The sequence below is a fragment of the Ischnura elegans genome, chromosome 4, assembly GCF_921293095.1.
Source record: "Ischnura elegans chromosome 4, ioIscEleg1.1, whole genome shotgun sequence".
Classification (NCBI taxonomy): Eukaryota; Metazoa; Arthropoda; class Insecta; order Odonata; family Coenagrionidae; genus Ischnura; species Ischnura elegans.
In genome coordinates this window covers 95,322,136-95,342,275 of record NC_060249.1, presented here as the reverse complement: position 1 = coordinate 95,342,275, position 20,140 = coordinate 95,322,136, and the positions used below count along the sequence as shown (strand labels likewise).

Sequence of the window (20,140 nt, the reverse complement as noted above, 5' to 3'; positions counted from 1 at the left end):
ATCAAAATATTTTGAATTTTAAATTAATTTCTACTCCTGGAATGCGGTTTTCTGCTAATCTAAAATCATAGTTTATTACTGATGATTCAGAGAAAGGAACTGACCTCTTACCTGGAATGTGTGTAATCCATATGGTGTTCAGGGTGAGCCATGCCCTCCTCCCTCATAACCAGTCAAGGGCAGGCCCGGACTGGCCCGCCGGCCCATCGGCCCGTGGGCCGGTGCGCCCTTAGACCAACGTGGTCTAAGGGTGCGCCCTTAGAAAAATGCGTTCCTGCGCCCGCAAGGCGCAAGTACGTCTTTTCTAAAAGGTGCTCCAGTCAATTAAAAACCCAAAACTTGTATACAAAAGCAACTTATACTGATAATACAGTAACTAAGACGACAGCGACATGCTATGATTGCAATGACACGCTGCTCCATTGCTAAGGTTTGCGCGTTACGAGAAAACGTTGACAGCTGTGGCGGCGCTGAATGCAGACCTGTGATGCAGACGACATGGCGCCAAATGAAAGGCGATTGTTGTTCGAGTTTTTCCAGCGGCTATTAGGGATTGCTCGGTAGGGTGTTGCCTATTTTTTTATATTTTCTCTGATTTTTAATTTCTACGTCTTGAAATATGCTCTGTGGTGCAGAATGGATATCCTAAAAATTTCAGCTCAATTGTTTAACATTTAGAGGTCGCTCAAAGAGCATAAATGCAATAACATTAAATCTTCCTGATTTTTTGTAGTAACATCATTTTCAGGGGTAACGCACGATTTTGCAGATCTTTAGAAACAAAATTCGCTCCATTTTAACGTCCGCTCAACAGTTTTCCAGGAATACAATACTTTTCCGCGAGCTACAGCAGCGCGTCACACCCCTGACAGCGAGCTGGTCGCTCGCAGGCCGCATCACGGTCAACTGATAAGTCCTGTGCCCCTCACTGCCTGTCGCCCCTCTCGCCTTTACAAGCGAGAGTCGGATTAAGAAAGGAGGAGTGGAATACTATGTTTGCGTTTTTCATACCGAGTTTATGCTGTAGTTTATCCTTTAAAATAACTACATCACTTTTCTTCGAGCCTAATTATTGATAAAAAAAAGAAAATTTCATGTTAAGAATCCAAAACATATGATAGACTGAGAACCTAAGATATGAAAGTAGTTAATTTGCTCTATTTACGCTTATCGAATCAATTGAAAGTGCTTTAATATATTCGCTTATCTCGACTCTTCAACGCAGGCGTTAACAATCTCAGTAGTGGCCCGGCCACCCACTGGCAGTTCCGGTGAGTTATGGATTCTTTAATGTTGTTTTTATTTCATCAATCGGCCATGAGATTAATAGAACCATTTAATGTCGTAATATGCAAAATAATATTTACTTACTTGATTCAACGAATGAGTAAATATTTCCTTTAGTAGACAGTAACCCCTGTTACCACAACATAGCAACAACAAGAACCGTTGCCGCTCCTCTCGCGCCAATGCCCAAGGCATCAAAGATCAGTGCAATTTGGGGTGTAATTAGGATTTTCCTACCCATCTATCATCTCTTCTATCTACTCGTCATATCTTCTCTTCCTCTCCACTCCACGCGCCGACTTCTCTGACTCCTCACTCTCTATTAATTGCTAGATAAGCATCTCATTATTTAGCAAGCCAAGGCGCGTTATAGCTGTCCTGGTAAACCAAGTCCACCCCAATCAGCCAGTTTACAATGCATTTCATAATGTGCATTTGTCTATGTTGTGGGAGATTAGTTTTTTCGTGCTATCAGAAACTGGAAACTAATAATTATAAGGAAGTTTTTCTGAAAGAAAAATATTTTGAAAACACTCTTAGTACTAACTTAGTATCTTTTGAAGCGGATATCCTGGTCGCCTCTTTATTTTCAAGAGCACTTTATCCACATCATTTTGAATAACTTCCAGAGCACTTACCGCGGCAATATCAAACAACCGATCCAATTTTTCATTCAATTCCATGTCATTCGTTAGCTGTTGCATAGGTCGCCGCCAAAAATAATTATTGAATTATTACAGCTCACTGCACAGTGCCTCTATTTTACATGTTTCTTTTCATGTTTACTGCAGCAAACTCAAGTGTTTGTAAGGGAATCTCACAAGAGACTAGATATTCATTTGTAGCAACATCCAAGTTATAGGTTGGGTGCTATTGGTGCAACTAGATGGAGATCAAAGAGTGACGCCACTTCCAAGATCTTTGGCTATTTCCATAACTGGATGAAATTGGCGGAAGATGAAGCAAAACAACCTAAAACTGTGTACATAGAGTTGATCATTTCTCTTTCTATCGTGGCAAATACCCAAGAATTCAGTTCAAAAACAAGAAATGAAGCAAACAGTCTTCTTCAAAAGTTTTTGTCGTTTGAAACAATCCTAACTGCTATGATGTTCTTGATTATTTTCAAATCAACAACGCCTTTGTCGGACTATCTTCAAACAAAAAATTTAGATTATGCACAGGCTTGGAATTTGATTTCATCAGCTCAAGACAGTCTTTAGAGAATAAGAGAAGAGTTTTCAGGCATTGTCCATGCTGCAAAAAACTTTGTCAAGTTCATGTCAAAAAGTCTGATTAATAAAATCGAAAAAAAACCAATTTTGGATCAATATTCCAACAACATCAGCATAGAGAGTGAATTGCCAGCCAGAAGACAGAAAAAACGGAAAAAATGCCAGATGAAACAAGTGATGAGGTCGTAGAAACTCCATTCAGCAGTGAAGAGAGTTTTAAAGTTAATGTGTTTTATGTAGCTGTTGACCAAATTAACGTCAGTATGGAAGCAAGGTTTTCTGATCAAAATCGGGTTTATCAAGATCTTTCATGCTTTGATCCTGTAAGATTTTCTGAGTTAAGAACAAATGGAATACCAGAACAAGAATTGGAAAAAATATGCTCTGTGATCCCCAACATTGACAAAGGCAAGCTCCAGGAAGAACTGGAATCATTTATTGAGCAATGGCCAATCTTTAATAAGAATTTACAAGATCACTTTCAGATGGACTCCAGTGACATTGACGTGAATTTAAGTTCTAAATCAGAAGATGAAGATGAAGAAATAATTTGGTCTAAAAGCAACAACAAATGCCACTCCTGTATTAAATGTGCATACAAGATACTTTATCAGTACAATATGTACTCATTAATGTATCCGCAACTCCATAAGGCTTACAAGTTCCTTTTAACAATACCGATGACCCAAGTGAGCTGCGAACTTGCATTTTCAAAGCTCAAGCTCATAAAATCGAGAATTCGTTCATCCATGAGCAATGAGAATTTGGAAGCTCCCCTCTTGATGCAGTCGGAACGAGAATTAGTCACAAAGATAAGCAATCAAAAAATTATAGATGAACTCTGTTTCCGAAGCAAGGAAATGAAGCGCCTACTTTCCTTCTGATAATTAAAGTGGGCTCCAAAAAAGTGGCCTTCACAATAATTAGTGATAACTTCAGTTTTCAGAGGCTGTTTTGTATTTGTACTAAGATAATTTTTATTTTGTATTAATTTTATTTCATAAAACAGTTGAGTACGTCTCTTGTTTCATGTACGATTTGGATTGCATAAATGTATACATAAATAAAACCCATTTACAGCCTTAATTTTACTTAAAAGTTTTATCTTTTCCATTATTCAAACATTGTAAATAGTGGCTGTATTGTAATTTGTAATATTAATAATGAATATCTTTGAAAATATTAAAATATAAAATATTTAGAATATATTCATGTTAAGTAGAAGCCAATTACACATGATCATTTTGACTATTCGCTTGTTAAATTAGCGTACCTTCTATCGCATATGCGTTGTAATAGTTAAATAACTTTTTTGAAATCATTGCAAAAAAATACCCAATTTTTTCAAAATTTACGTTTTAAATTTCAAAGCAATATCCCACAGCCCTACCCTCGGACTGCGCCCTTTCTTAAGTTGAAGGCAGCGCCCTTTTAGAGGTCCCAGTCCGGCCCTGGTCAAGGGCCTTTGAAATTTTAATGCAATGGAAGATTGATAATTGGTAATGGTTGGGACCGGAAGCTCTATCGATTAATGGTATTTCCAATGAATAGATCAGTAACCTGAATGTGGGCCATACTGCAACACAGAAAATGTTTTTTATTCGAATGTGGGATGTCATTAGTGGAAATAATGTGTAGTTGAGTAAAAGGTCAATTAATGAGAAAAAGCAATCAATTTCATTAAATTTACCATTAAAGAGATGGTTACAAAAGATTCAAAACATTAGAAAAAGTTTTTTGTCCTTAAATTGTGGAGGTATATATTAGCCATGAAAACCTTTATGAGACCACCAGGGAGAGATGCATACGGCATTTGGTTGTGCTTGTGTAGTAGTGTCCACCACTCCCCACAACCCCATAGCCTACAGTGGCTATTTCCATTGAGATTGAGAGATCTCAGGGGAACTCTAATATTAGTTATAAGTTTCAGCTATTATAAAAATAACTCCTGTAGGTAAGCAAGCTTTTAAAAAATTATGTATGCAAAGGTTTTATGATCTGTTTGTCCATAAGTAATTAAGTTTTGAATTTTCCTCTCAGGTTCGAAATTTTTGTTGAAAATTTTCAGATGTATTTAATGAATTCTGCATTAGAATCCATATTATATAATAGAATTGTTTCAGATCTGCTGAAGGTTCTTAATTCCATGAATAATGGATTGGAACAGATTCTGAAGCAGTTAGAAGAATTTTTAGAAACAAAAAGGCATGCTTTTCCAAGGTTTTACTTCCTTTCAAATGATGATGTACTGGAAATCATTGGACATTCTAAAAACCCAGCAGCTGTTCAACCTCATCTGAAAAAATGCTTTGATAATATCCATAAGTTAAAGGTAATTTCTTTTTAATGTAAATGCCTTATTATTACGTAAATGTGCTAATTCCAATGGTGGTAATTCCTGCGTATATATTATTTTTAGCTATCATAGTATCTGTTGAGTGTACCTCTGACTGCTAATCCGAATAAAAATACGTCATATTGTGAAATTACCTTGATTAGTATTTTAACCCTGCATTTACCCTCGCTTCATAATTACAGTGAGTCCTCGTTTAACGTCACTTACCGTTCCTGAAAAATGTGACGATAAACGAAATGGCGTTAATCGAAACATAATATCCCATAAGAAACAATGTACAAAGTGAATATCGGCTCCTAGACCTCACAATTCCTACGCAAAAAAATTTTAGCGTATCATATCTGTGGCATTTTTTACGATGGGAATGCCAAACTATCGCATAAATACGAGTTCCTGTCTTCATTGACGACAATAGCAGCAGTGACGTAAATCCTTCTCCATTTTTGTATCTTCCCACATTTGCTTTTCGGCTTCGCTATGGTGGTCGCCCGGGCATCATCATCGCTGAAACATTGTCGCAGTTACAGGAACCAAAATTATTGTGAACTCGGCAAAAAAAGTGACGACAAAAACTCCCGAGTTCTGCACGGAAAAATTCCTTGAAATCACTTTTTAGGCTCCTGAAAACCATTATGTCAAGTAAAGCCTTGCGCACCTACCTAAGAATTCATTTTGCAGAAAATTTGCTAAAACCATAATCGCAATTAACAATAAACACACCGTTTTACACTTCGTTTAGACTGACTGTATTACCGCCCACAAAACGAACAACCTGCAACGCACGCCGCTTCGCATGTTTTTCTCGTGCGAAATTTAGAAGACTTGACGTTATCGCGAAGCGAAGGAGCGATAAACGAATGACGGTCTCAAAATTTTCATGAAGTTATCGCGAAATGACGTTAAACGGGGTGACGTAGAACGAGGACTCACTGTATAGCCCCTCATAATAAGTTACATAGATGCCTCTACAGTAACATATTATTTAGGATATATCCTTTGGCTGGTTCAGTTGTGCAGTAATAATTTTGGTAAATGAATTTTTTTTCTTAGCTTTCAACTGATCCTTTGTCTGCCATTGGCATGTATTCTGGAGACGGTGAATATGTTGAGTTTCATAATCCTGTGCTGATTAAAGGAGCTGTTGAAAATTGGCTGAATTACATTGGTATGCATGTTTAATATCGAATATGTGCATCATTAATTGACTGAAACTTGTTGATTCATTTTACACCTGTTTTAGTTTAGAAATCTAGTCTAGTGTGATCAGTTATTCTATAATGTGCTTTATCTTTTTAGTCAACGCTATGCGAGACGCATTAAAGTATTTATTAAAGTTATCAATTCTTGCTCTGAGAAAACAGTTAACAAAAAGGGACAAATGGGTAAAGGATTGGCCTGGCCAGATTTGTATCACTGCTAGTCAAGTAAGTAAATTATTTATCTCCTTTTTTGGAAATTGGGATTTGTAGTCGTATCGAATCAAATTATTTTCACTCTTCTATTACGAGTAATTTGACTCAGTCAATCTTTCTGGAGGATTTTATCTTTGTTTTGAAGACATCTCTCGTCACAAATAAAACTAAATTGGTCCTACTGACCAAACATTATCGTCAACTTTAGAATATGATATTTGTGTCCTGTTATAGATGTGGTTTAATTCTTGTTGCTCTCATCAGTGTTATAATTCCATATTGTCATATTTTTAAGGTGATCAATTCACCCGAGAAAATCAAATATGCTCTCTCTACATTTTTATTGAAAATTAAATAACACTCATCAAGAAATTTTCTTTTTCAGTTTTAATTTTGATAGCAAAATTGTTTGATGCAAAAAATTTTTTTCTAGAAATGAGTTAGTTTAATTCTTCAGTTCTTGATTCCACTGGATCTTGACCATGGGACTGAAATCTAAACCGAAGCTAACAAGGATCACTACTGAAATAATTTGAGGAGAACCTAGTTTGTCAAATTTTTCTCGAGCATAATTTAGATTATACATGTACTGGAAATAAAGTGATGTTAGGGAGCCAATCACAAATGAAATAATTTGATGCATACATTTAGGTAGTTTTCACAATAACATTACAAAAATCAGTGACATCTTTTAAAAATTAACCAGTACAAAAGAAACACTTTATAAGGAACAGAAGCAGAACTAATGCCTGGAAGTGGTACTGACAGAATAACTGACCTGTTTTTTGAGACATTACTTAATGATCGAGGAGGTGATAGGGTGGGTTTGTTAAGAAGGGAGAAAAATTGATGGATAAAGATTGAGGTGAATAAAATTGGAGGTTGAAGGAGAGGGAGGTTTCTATGGGGACTATCTTAATCAACAACGAGATTTCTTACATGAATGCAGTCATAATGAATCTACTATTACTATACCACTACTCTTATTTCCCATGTAAACTATGTAAAATTCATTTCAATTCAATGGCTACCTCTTTCTTTATGGCTTTCTCTTTGGTTGATGGGCAAAATACTCTGGATTGATGTTCAGGGTTTGCATCTAGTCTGGAATATCTATGTTTAAAATAACTCTGGGCTGTGTAGTAATTAAAGTTTTACCTTGGCACTAATCCAGGATAAATTCTCAAAAATAAAAAAAAATTGTGATTAAGCGATTAAAGCCAACATTTACCTATTGCTCTAGACAGTGGCATAACTAGGAATATGCTTTGGGGGGGATGGGATGGCCTGGGGTGGTGACCCCTCCTCCCTCAGGCTATGGGGGTCCAGGAAAAGTTTTGAAAAATGACATGCCTGGAAATACATTTTACCTCGTTTTTGTACTAAAGGTTGAACTTTATGCAGTTATTACATGTCAAAACTAGACAGTAGTTTTAAATAATTTTTTATTTCTCTGAGGCCTTGGGGGGGGATCTATCCCCTCATTTCCAAACCCCCCCCCCGTAGTTACGCCACTGGCTCTAGACATTATCTTTGTAGTTGCGATGTCCAAACGCGATGTGAAGTGTAGTTGATTTTATTTAGAGGAAAAGGTTTTCCATAGCCATGGATTGCTGCATGGAGAAGACGTAGCTCACTATTAAGTATGACATTTGGTCATCAATACCGTAGACTCCCAATCAATGAAATGAAACTTTGGTGCGATCTAGTGAAATGCACCACTCAATAAACAATTTTTCCAGTTAAATTTTAATGTCAAGAGGGCAACGGTTCTAAGGACATATTTAATGCTGAGCTGACGATGCACTCTTTTTATTATTTACTTCCTCACCAAACTCTAAAGGAAGAGGTGTGCTGTGGGGAATAAATGAGCCAAGAATGTTTTATGGTACTCCTGTGCATCAATAGTGATGGCTCGGAGAAGTTGCCTCTGCCTTTGGTGGGGAAGTGCGCGAAACCCCACTGTTTTAAGAATGTTAGAGTGATGCTTACCCCTGTGGAAACAGAGAAAATTCATGAATGACAGCGGGATTATTTCAGTGGTGGTTGATGGGAGTTGATGAACTCATGGAGAAAGAAAGATTTCTTCCTTAATCGTTGCATGGCCCCCAATGACTTACAACAAGGAAGGTGCGCATTATTTTCCTCACCCCTAACTGCACTAGAAAAGTTGCGACCTCTCGACTCTCTCGACCAAGGATCATTTCTGTGATGAAGCGGCATCACTGTCGCATTTTAGTGGAGTTTTTGGTTTACCAAATGGATGTAAGGGATCGGCAAAATTTGAAGTGGACCGCTTTGCAGGTAATGCAGCAGCTTCGCAAAGCTTGGAAGTGTGTCACACCTCTCACCATGTATAATTATTTTGAAAAAGCCGAGTTCGCAGTCAACAGAGAAATTTGCGGCCAAGCTATAATTGGTGCTGTTGACCTAAATTTATATTAGTGATGATAAAATCTATCTAATTCATAATTTTTCAGTGTGAACCGAGCGAGTACATCTACTCTATTTCAAATTTTGAGAATAAAAGGATCACCTCATGCTCATCAAAACACTGCCCATTTTTTAAAACGGATAAAAAGCATGCGAAGTGTTGGAATAATGAGGTTTCCTAAATGTGGTCTATTGCCCGTGATTTTCATTGTAGTTTAAGGAATCAACTTAGCTTTTCCAAGGTATTGAAGTATGCGAAGGTTGAATGAAGGTAATGCATGCAGACTTGCTTTAATTTTCGTGCCCCTAGGTTGATGCAATGTGCAAATCACCTCTTGGGAACGAACTCCCTATCACAGAAACAGCAAATTTTTGGTCCCTTGCGATTCTTTTAAGAGAGTTTTCACTGTATTTTGTTTTATACATGTATTTCAGAAAAATCTCTTTACCTTGAAAGATGATACCTAGTGATTGGAAAAAGTTAAATTAATTGGCTCTTTAATTGCATACTTGTTTATTATTTGATGTCTTATCTTTTTACTATGCATTTCTGAAAAATTTTCATCTCCATCCTTCTTTCAGCTGTTACCTCCTTAAGTGGCCACTTTTCTTGTTTTCACTTAGTGGCCACTTAAGAGAAGTTTTACTGTACTTTTATGACCTCAGGATATTTATTTTTAGGTGCAATGGAGTGCTGATTGCACAAAAAGTCTTACAATTTGTAAGATCCAGGATACAAGGAAGCCTTTGAAAAAACGCAGAAAAAAGCAGGTAAATGTGAAGTCTTAATGTCTTTTTTTGGCTTTATGTTGATTCATAAATTACTATGGCTTTGTAATGAAAGAACTTTTTTTTCCTTTGTTACGCTTCATACATTTACTATTGAAAAATACACTCATTTAGAACCAAGTTTTAAGCAAGTTTTCTGAAGCAGTACGAGGAGATTTGACTAAGCTACAAAGATTGAAAATTGTGTCTCTTGTTACCATTGAAATCCATGCAAGAGATGTTATTGATAGACTGTATAAAACAGGTATGTTAATTCTGGTGTATGAAGTATTTGACATTTGGCTGATTGGGATATGATAATGTAGTATACTTATTACATCATTTCCATGTGCTTATTTTAAACCTGTTGTATGAAGGCAGGCAAATTCACATATTAATATCGAAGGCAGGCAAATTCACATATAAATAAGTTTAAAATTCTTCTGGACTTAGGATAGAAACTGGGATCTAAGGCTTTCCAGGCCACTCTGCAGAGTACACACTATGCTATCCAGGCCCTTGGTATTGTATGACATTTTTATGGAGTTTCACGTAGCTAGGTGTTGTGTCTTCACTGTCCATCTCAACCTTACCAGTGCAGCACATGTAGTGTTCAGGGTTGCTAATGTTCCATAACAATGTCCATAATAATCTTCTTTCTTACTAACCACTTAAATTGGACATTACTTAATGCATACAGCTCTTGTTAGAAAGATTTAGAGGAAATAAATTTGTGGCTGCTTTTTTTTGTTTAGAAACCAAAAGATTCCAATAGGTAGAAAAGCTTAGAGATTACCATTTTTTGTCACTTCCTTTTTCTGCTTTCGTCTCCGATGTTGAAGACAATGCAAGGAAAGCTTGCAGGAGGCTCACTATCCCCCTAATAATGATATGTTTTTCAAGTGGACATGTCCCTTGTGGTGGCTGGGATGTCATTGTTGGTAATGGTATAACAATAGTATTTTCCGCAATCTTATTATCCTGCTATTATAAAAATTTTGGTGGATTGGTTGATTTTAATTCAAAATTAAGTAATACATATATTTCACTTGTTAAATTTATCACAGACAGTTAATTTGTGGTTATGTTAGATAAATGAATGTGATTAATAATTGGTAAAAAACAAAAACTAGAGTACTTTACTTTGAACTCGTGAGCTTCAAACCTGCTCTACTAGACCCAAGTTGAAAATTTAGTATGTGCACTGCTCTTATTGTGAGCATATCTCTGATTAAATTTTATACTTTTAATCTATTGTAAGGTTGCAAGGATGTCACAGCATTTGAATGGCTCTCTCAGCTAAGATTTTATTGGGAGAAGGATATTGACTCCTGTGCTGTCCGGCAAACGAATACATATTTTGTTTATGGGTATGAGTACTTAGGTAACCAAGGAAGACTAGTTGTTACTCCATTAACAGACAGGTAAAGACTTTTTCAGTATTCTAATGTATACATGCAGTAAGGTAAATTTTATATTTATGAATATATGAATATTTGTCTTTTATTAGGTGTTACATTACGTTGACTACAGCTCTTCATCTGCACCGAGGGGGCAGTCCCAAAGGCCCTGCTGGCACTGGGAAGACTGAAACAGTAAAAGATTTGGGGAAAGGCATGGGATGCTATGTCATAGTTATTAATTGCTCCGAAGGTTTGGACTATAAAAGCATGGGACGAATGTTCTCAGGTTGTGTCTTTAAAGTTTTATATTTTTTCGAGCAATATTGCTCTTTGTGGTAATTTGTTGAAAAACACTATGGATTACCAATAGAATCTTTTGTTTCTTCCTCTTAATTAGGTTTTGCTCAAACAGGAGCTTGGGGTTGTTTTGATGAATTCAATAGAATAAATATAGAAGTGCTGTCAGTGGTGGCTCAGCAAATTTTATCCATACTGCAAGCATTAGCCCAAGGAAAAAAGGATTTTGTGTTTGAGGGAGAACGGATTAAACTTGTTCATACTTGTGGATTATTCATAACTATGAATCCAGGTGAATATATTTTTGACCCATAAAATTGTGGTAAGGTCTTTATTTTCATTTCTGTCAGATTATATCTGTGCAGAAATAAGGATGCAATATGGTGTTAGTAGGGGGAGTGTGGCAACCTAGTGGGTAGAGTGCTTTGCTGCTGATCAAAGGGTCACCAGTTAAAATCCTGGGTGAAGCCGTTTGACACTCCACCCCAAAATCCTCATAGTGTGAGGTGGCCCAGGGAAAGGAACTTCAGGAGTGGTTTTTACCAAACAAGGTGTTGATTTCACATGTGGCAACGGGTTCGTCTCTCAGACTGGCCCCACGCACACTCCCACAGTGGCTTAATAAGCATGACCTCGGCCACATGTGATGCAGTGTGGAGTTGTGACATCAATACCTTGTTTGGTAACACCCATCCTGAAGTTCGCTCTGAGAAAATGGCTTGGTGATGTAACTAGCTTACCCGCCTGACGGGCAATTGGGAGATCCGGGTTCGAATCCTGGCTAATTCAAATTTTTTTTGGTGGCGAACTTCATCCTTGGTGTATTTAACTATGCACCCATGTGCGCGACTGCGTACAAAGTCAATTATTTCATGCAGATTTTTAAAGGTTAATTTTCAAGGATCATTAGTGGATAAGCTAAGGCTAAAATTTTAATCTGAATCCTGGCTCATATGTTTATACTTTTTGGAGAAAAATTGAGATGTAATAAGCCATTCTTTGGCTCTTACCTTAAACCATGCCCCAAGCAATAGCTTTTGTAAAAGCTGTCTCTTTTGATACGGGATCCTCTCCCTCTTTTCAACCCTCAAAAATTTTTTCCAAATGCAGCCCACCCTTACAATCTCATTAACTTCACTGGCATGTTTACATTGCCACATATGTAAGCTAGGATGCTAATGTTCATCATCCTAATGAGGCAAATATTTTCTGGAACTGGAAAGACTGTTGAAAAAGTGCTTTCTTTCTCATCGGCCTTGTTTTGTCCTGAAAGAACCTCTCTAAAAATGTTGCCCTGTGTGAATACTTTTAGTTTCAGGCAGTGGCGTAGCCAGGGGGGGATCTGGAGGGTCCAGACCCCCTCAAAATATAAAACACATTATTTTCCTTCACTAAAGAAAACAAAATATTGAAAAATCATGAATTTACCAAATATTTCTTTAATAAATGAAGTTTTTTCGATTATGAAAAGTGTGAAAATTAGTTTTAAACCCATAACTTAGTATCCCGTTTTTCAAAAATTTTCCCCCCTGATTTTGGACCCCCCCGAACAAAATTCCTGGCTACGCTAATGGTTTCAGGTGACATATATGAATAATCAAGTGGATATCAATGAATATTCTTTGGCTGAATCTCTAGAGACATGGGTTCAATGCGTGTTTATAACAAAAAATTTTCATTGCCATCAATTAAAATACTGCAGACTCCCGATTATCTGGCTGCAGTTTATCCGTGCATGATTTTTACACTTCTTCGATGCTTTCTGTGATCTTTATAAAAGAAATTAATTGGACGCAAAGGATATTTGCATTTCAATGCAAGGCTACACCGGCCTTATTATTTCCATTGGAATCCTCTTCGTAAAAGGGAATTATTTAATCTACTTTTTGGCAAGGACTGTTTCAAGTTTACTTGGACGTCTGCTCTATCATGCAGATGATGAGCAGCAGTGAGAAAATAAATTCTTGATTAATTTTAGAAGTTTCTTCAATGGTTAACAAATTGCAAATTAAGGTAAAAGTTGTTTACGATCTTTAAATGTAAATTTCATATCGCAAATTCCCAATTATTGCCGTGGCCTCACATTCAGTTGAATATGGCCCAAAGGAACCGGAGATTTTGTCTCACTCAGACTTATGTATTAGGCTGAGACTATTCAAGGTCAAACTGGAGAGGAAGGGAATAGAATAAGTTAAGGCAGCTAGGGGGAAGTGGAAGTAGAGAAAGCATGAGCCATAGCGCAGGCACTCGCCTGTGTAGAAAAATTGCCAAAAGTCTTGATTTCGTATAACCGCTGCTGTGCGATGGGCTGATCGTGCGGCCATTACCTTCATGGAAGCTCCTAGTTCATGTTATCTAAACATCACGGTGAGCAATCACATTCAGTGATCGCGGAACCGCATCCCGCATCAATTGCATACTGGGCAACTTGCACGAGACGTGACTACGCAGTGTGGTGTCTGACAGGGTAGTTTCCGACGTCGTGCAGCAGTTTTATAGCATTCCTGCAAACAAATTTTCTGAATCTGTGATCTCGCAGACACGGATGTGCAGTTTTCGGAAGCCAGGTACACCTATGCCTTGCTTAGAGCAATTTTGATTAGTGCAATTTTGGTAGTGAAAATTGGTTCCTTGGGGAAACATTCCAAGGCTGCTTAGTCTAATCAAATAACCTTTAATACTCTTTTAATTTTGAAAGAGTCATTCTGAGTAAAAATCTAGGAAAAAATTAGGAATGGGATAGAATAGTAAAGAAGTTATCAAGGAAAAGCATAAACCAAGAAGAGAAATTGAAAGTGAATACTTGCTTTGAAAATAACGAACGTCAAAACGATATTGCGCCCAAGTTTAAGCTCACAATGTCAACAGTCCGAGCTGTTATTCTGAATTAAGATGAGCTTAAAATGTCAGTGACATCAGCTGCACCAACTTCTGCCAAGCAGTCAACATGTGCACGATGTTGATTGCTTGAAAAAACGGAAAGACTTCTAATTACCTGGATATAAAATAAACGGCTGAATGATGTTCCTCTATCACAGGCAGTTATTTGTGCAAAATCTGTGGCTTTATTTGAATCTATAAAAGAAGATGTGGGCGGTGATTTCTCCGAGACATTTAGTGGAAGCTCAGGTTGGTTCCAGAATTTTAAGCTTTGAGCTGGTGTTTTAATTCTGCGATATCAGGTGAATCTGCAAGTGCTGATAGCATAGTCGATGCCAATACATTTTCTGATGAACTTTAATGTGTGATTGAGAGTGGCTCCTTTCCCTCTCAAATAGTTTTTAATGTTGACAAGATGGAATTGTTTTAGAAGAGAATGCAATCACGTTCATTCATTTTCAGGGAAGAAAAACCTGAGTTAGATTTCAAGGTATTTAAAGACCGTTTCACGTTGCTGCTTATGATATTAATGCCTCGGAGGACTTCAAAATTAAGCCAGTTAAGATTTATCATTCACAAACTTCTCAAGCAATGAATTGGTATTCAAAGTAGCATTTGTCTGTCATTTGGATGAGCAACTAAAGGGCCTGGGTGACACAAGAATTGTTTATAGACTGGTTTTAAAATTCGTCAACTGCCGGCAATGCATTACGAACCCCTGAGATAGCAAGCATTTTTTCCTGGATGTTAGGCCACCTGCTAGAAAAGGTTGAAATTTCAAAAGCGCGTACAAATTTATTTTAACTTGAAAAAAAAAAAGGTCTTTTAATGGGTGCCTACTATCTTTAAAGGTATTTTAAACAATAAATTTTTTTATAAACAAGTTCTTCTAAGGCTATTAATAGGAAAATATATTTTAAAGGAAATTCAATACCCAACACGCTACCGGGAATGCATCCTATCTTCCCTGTGTTAAAACACTCTCATATAACGCAAATTCATGTAGCGCAAAACCCAAGGAACAGATCCCTTGTGCTAAGCGAGGCATGGGTGTATTACGTGGAACAGCAGGAATATGAGTACAATCACGTTTTCACCGCTAAAAAGATCGTGGTTGGGAAAAGAAAGCTGTGAATGATTCCGGAGAGCAATGTAAAATAACAGACAATGTGCATAATAATAATAATAAATTGTTTGATTTACATGAATTATGAAAAATACATAAAATTAAAGTGGAAGTTTGGAATATTCATGTTTTCCAATTATTCGTGCCGTCTCTCCCCATCATTAGCCCAGATAATCGGGAGTACGCTGTATGTAGCCTCATTAATTTTCAGTGTATTTGCTAGATTTTCAAACAAGCCTCTATAGTTGAAAAATTGAATTTTCCAAGGCCATAATTTGTACTGGGGCTTTCCAGGGGTGAAAAATGAGGAATATGTAGGGGAAGTGATAGGATGGTTCGGGAAGTTAGAGAGAATGTTGATGGGGTGAAATACAACAATTTAAAATGAAGACATAATAATACACACAATAGTGCAAGCTTGATCACCCACCTAGCAGATCTGCCAGTGGAACAAATTACCATGTAGGTCTCAATCAGAAAATCACTCAGGTTTCGCTTATGCCAGTGACCTACTCACACTATTAAAATAGTCAAAAACAAATAAAATAAAAAATACACACTCATGATCCTCACGGATTTTCCCTAAGGAATAAAATTCGTGGAAAACATACAAGTTTCTTCAGATGCTGTTTTCCCAGGTAAAAGCACTCTTTTATGATCTAAAAATTCACTAGTGAAATAGCCTGTTGCTTCAAGTGCGGGAGCCTTACAGTGGTTTTTATATCAGATGTGTTGCCCCCTTTTCACAAGTAGACGTTCTCAAAACATTTTGAACCCTTCCTAATGGTCCATGTTTGAAACCTGGGATTGAGAAAAGCCCTTTCTATAGGCCGTTTTACACGGTACACGGAATTGCGCAATCTGACGTACGTGCGAAGGCGCAATCAAAATTGCGTCGTGTAAAGCGGTGAAGTGCTAAAACACATGCGAGAATGCGTGGATGCGAGACGGCAAAATAGCCCCTGTTCTAATTTCGTTCATGCATTCGCGCAATTCCACGCCATTGTAGAAATCAATGCAGCTCTAACCTGTGCAATTCTGTGCCCCGTGTAAAATGGCCTTATGGGAGGAGTGAAAGGCCACTCTGCATTATTCTCTAGAGTTGGTTGTTGGACTGGCGACCCCCTCCACGAAGCCTGCAGCCTGGAGGGCCTCTCTCCATATTAGTCATGCGGATGTGTTGAATATTAGTTTTGAAGTTAATGCCTAGTTTTCATAATTTTACGTAGTTTTCAAAAATACTTGTGTTCTCCACGTATATAAGATTTGCTGCAACTACGAATATTAAATTCAAGAATTAAAAGTCAAAATTGCTTATTATTTACAGAAGCGTTAATAACTCTAGCATCTTTGGGTAACTCTTCCGACTTTCCCGAGGAAGATCACAGTAAGCGACGTGAGTGTTGTTGGTGATATATTCTCTGGCAGAGTGTTCTGTGCTCCTGAAGCCACTTATTTAATGCAGCTACTGCCTCGAATTGGAAGACCCAGTCTCTCTCACTACCAAACATTTCCAGCATCACCATACTCATGATTGCCATCATCAAACTGCAGGCAAAACCCTGGATCGAGGTGCGATCCTTTCAACTGCTCCAATGTAGTTGATGTTTGTATGGGAAAAGGCTTTAAGAGAAGTAACAACATTCTCAAACCAAGGCACAAACTCAATGACTTTTATTCTCTCCGTTTTACATGGGTCTGAGGAGCCTAAGCTTTCTCCCCTTTCATTCATAGATGGTCTTCTCATCCCCACCTCCAGGCTCCTACAACCAAGGGCTTCGACTGCTCCTCCGTAAAAGGACTGGTCACTAGCTTCAATGACAAAGGACCATCTTAGACATTTCTCTATTTTCTGAAATTCTTTTTGGCTGCTTATAGGCTATGCTGGTCGAACTGAACTTCCAGATAATCTGAAATCAATGTTCAGACCCATCTCTATGATTGTACCTGATAGCTGTTTGATTGCAGAGATAATTCTATTTGGTGAAGGATTTAGGGAAACTAGAATACTTGCTAAAAAGGTGAGGAATGTATGATGGTTTGAAAATAAAACTTCTTTTCTCCGTCTGAAAAAGCTGAACTCATTTGCATGATAACGTGCATGTCCTCAATTGCAGGTATTCACCTTGTATTCTTTGGCCATTCAGCAGTTGAGCAAGCAAGATCATTATGATTTTGGATTAAGAAGTATGGTAGCTCTTCTGAGATATGCAGGACGGAAAAGAAGAGCATTTTCAAACTATCCTGATGAGGAAGTGAGTGAATTTGCTAATTGAAGATAAAGCTTTGTTCATATTTACCTTAATATGCATTTTCAAAGAAATTTATTAATATTTTGCTCAATTAATTGCTATCTGTGTTTTCTCAAAACTTTTTTAACTTTGCACAAGACATATGTAAATGCTTTCTAGGACATTACCTTTAAGGTCATTTGTTGGTTTCTGATATTACCCTTAAGGTGGTGAAAATATTTTGGAGGGCTATGGGGACTCTGGCCCCTGTGAAAAAAGTTAAATGGCTGTGGCTAGCAGCACAAAGGGCAAATGCAAACGCTTTAATGATAGCTACCATAGGTCTTTACCACACTCCAAAATTTTAGCATTTGTTCTCTGCTACCTTTGGGTAATTGAGGCAAAATTATTATGGCTAGCATTTATTAAACTGTCTCCCTTGTCATACAGACTCATCAAAAACTTTATTCATGCCTATATTTTTTTTCTATCTCACAGGTTGTATTATTAGCTATGAAAGATATGAATGTGGCGAAACTTACATCAGTTGATCTTCCTTTATTCAATGGAATCATTACAGATCTTTTTCCTGGGGTAAGAATCCCAGTAATTGATTATGAGGAATTATCACATGCTGTTGAGGAGGAATTGAAAGATAATGGATTGCAGGTAAATAATACTTTTTTGTGGATTTTGATATAGATCTATATTCTTGATGTTATAGTACATATATTTTTGTATTTCAGCCCCTTGCTGCAATTGTAACTAAAGTTATACAACTCCACGAAACAAAAATTTCTCGTCACTCTGTAATGATAGTTGGTAGAACAGGATCAGGGAAATCAGTAACTTGGAAAACTTTGCAGAGAGCACTAAGTAGACTTGCTAATGAGAATGTTCCAAGTTATAATGTTGTTTGGGTGAGTATTACATGGGTGGTTTTTCGCCATTTGTTCTTTATGTGCAGAGTTCTATTTTTATATTTTTGGGTATTGAAAAACTAGGATTATCCAATTAACCCCAAAGCATTATCTTTGGGAGAGCTTTATGGAGAATATAATTTAAGCACTGGAGAATGGCTTGATGGTGTTCTGTCTTCAATAATGAGAGAGACTTGTTCTGGTATGTATTACCCTTAATTTATATATTCTTGTTCCTTAAGTTTTGTGAAATCATCTTAATAGACTATTGCTGCCATTGTTTTCATAAATATTCCCTCTAGATGAGAGCCCAGATGAAAAGTGGATTGTTTTTGATGGACCTGTTGATGCTGTATGGGTAGAAAATATGAACAGTGTGATGGATGACAATAAAGTTTTGACACTCATTAACAGTGACAGAATAGCGATGCCTGATCAGGTCAGGAATTAACTTATTTACTCTGTTTTTATGGCTGCTGCTTTGGTAAGTAAATATTTAAGTTTAATTTGGAATGCATCCAAATTATTTTAAAATTTTTAATTCTTTAGGTGTCACTTCTCTTTGAAACCGAGGATTTATGTGAGGCATCACCAGCAACTGTTTCTCGCTGTGGGATGGTTTACAATGACTACACAGATTTGGGGTGGAAACCTTATCTGCAGTCATGGTTGCAGAAGCATACAGATGAAGAATATATTACGGAGGTAACTTGATATCGGTTTTATGGGTTGTTTTTAGTAAACCCTTAATCAAATCATTAAAGCATCTTAAACAAATGAAATTGAGTAAGAAGAATACTATTTATCAATTTTAATTCAGAAATATACTGTATTTATATGAATATAGTCCCCCCTTTTTTCCATAAATGGCCATGATAAAATTAAAGGGGGACTATATTCAAGCATATTTTTATTAATTCTTCCCGAAAGTGAGGCCTCAAAATTAGGGCGGGGGACTATACTCAGATGGGAACTACATTAGGAGAAATATGGTAATTGTTCACGAGACCCTCACCTGACTCTCATATCCTTTCATTCTCTACCCTCACTTCTGCCCCTCTCATGGCTTAAGCGTTTTGCTCAAGTGAGTGTGGAGTTCATTTCAAATTTGGCCACAATAAGTCAGGGCCACCACTTCACCAAGTCAACCATGGCATCAGCATGCATCTAGATATATATCAGTGCAATTGATTATTATATATATGTATGTATTGGTTTTATAATGCAAAGCATGAGAGCACTTCTAGGAGAGTGCCCAGCCAGCTCAGTTGGTAAGGCATGCGACTCTTGAAGTTGTGGGCTCTTGCCCCAGGTTGTGTGCCATAAATTGCAACCTCTATTTTTTCAAGTTTACGGGGACAATATTCTGTTATGTCCTCTTGAGGCACAGCTTACCAGTTTGTACTCATGATTGCAATTACTTTTGGGATATTTGGTGCAGGATGAGGTTATGGCCACGAAGCTCATATAAGAGTATGTACCACCAAAGAACGAAGTAGGTACAACAAATCTAAAGTATTAATTATTTAATTATTATTATTATTATTATTTAATTATTATTAGCCCAGATAATTTAAAACTTCACACACTAGTATTACTGCGTGGATTGCATAAATTAATATTAAGAGACCCATCAGTCGGATTTTGAGAAAACTTTTACAACTGGAAGAATTCTAAAGTTCTTTACTTACTGTAAATTGTAAAAGTTCTGTAATTACTAATTTTGTGCCTAGTCGCACAACTGGTCTCACAACCATTTAAATAGCTATGTCAAACGAAAATTGGATATCTG

The 20,140-nt window shown here is 37.1% G+C and overlaps 1 protein-coding gene across 1 annotated transcript in view; it reads left to right on the top strand.

Moving 5' to 3' along the window:
• Positions 1 to 20,140, top strand: part of LOC124158194 (dynein axonemal heavy chain 2) — a 154,769-nt gene that overhangs the window by 14,035 nt on the left and 120,594 nt on the right. The window contains exons 10-24 of the mRNA XM_046533382.1: positions 4,646 to 4,854; positions 5,929 to 6,043; positions 6,175 to 6,302; positions 9,405 to 9,494; positions 9,627 to 9,756; positions 10,753 to 10,915; positions 11,002 to 11,180; positions 11,292 to 11,483; positions 17,076 to 17,218; positions 17,315 to 17,452; positions 17,927 to 18,097; positions 18,175 to 18,348; positions 18,433 to 18,550; positions 18,651 to 18,787; positions 18,898 to 19,053. Coding sequence (XP_046389338.1) covers positions 4,646 to 4,854; positions 5,929 to 6,043; positions 6,175 to 6,302; positions 9,405 to 9,494; positions 9,627 to 9,756; positions 10,753 to 10,915; positions 11,002 to 11,180; positions 11,292 to 11,483; positions 17,076 to 17,218; positions 17,315 to 17,452; positions 17,927 to 18,097; positions 18,175 to 18,348; positions 18,433 to 18,550; positions 18,651 to 18,787; positions 18,898 to 19,053 — 2,243 coding nt within the window. The remainder of the gene's footprint in view (positions 1 to 4,645; positions 4,855 to 5,928; positions 6,044 to 6,174; positions 6,303 to 9,404; positions 9,495 to 9,626; positions 9,757 to 10,752; positions 10,916 to 11,001; positions 11,181 to 11,291; positions 11,484 to 17,075; positions 17,219 to 17,314; positions 17,453 to 17,926; positions 18,098 to 18,174; positions 18,349 to 18,432; positions 18,551 to 18,650; positions 18,788 to 18,897; positions 19,054 to 20,140) is intronic.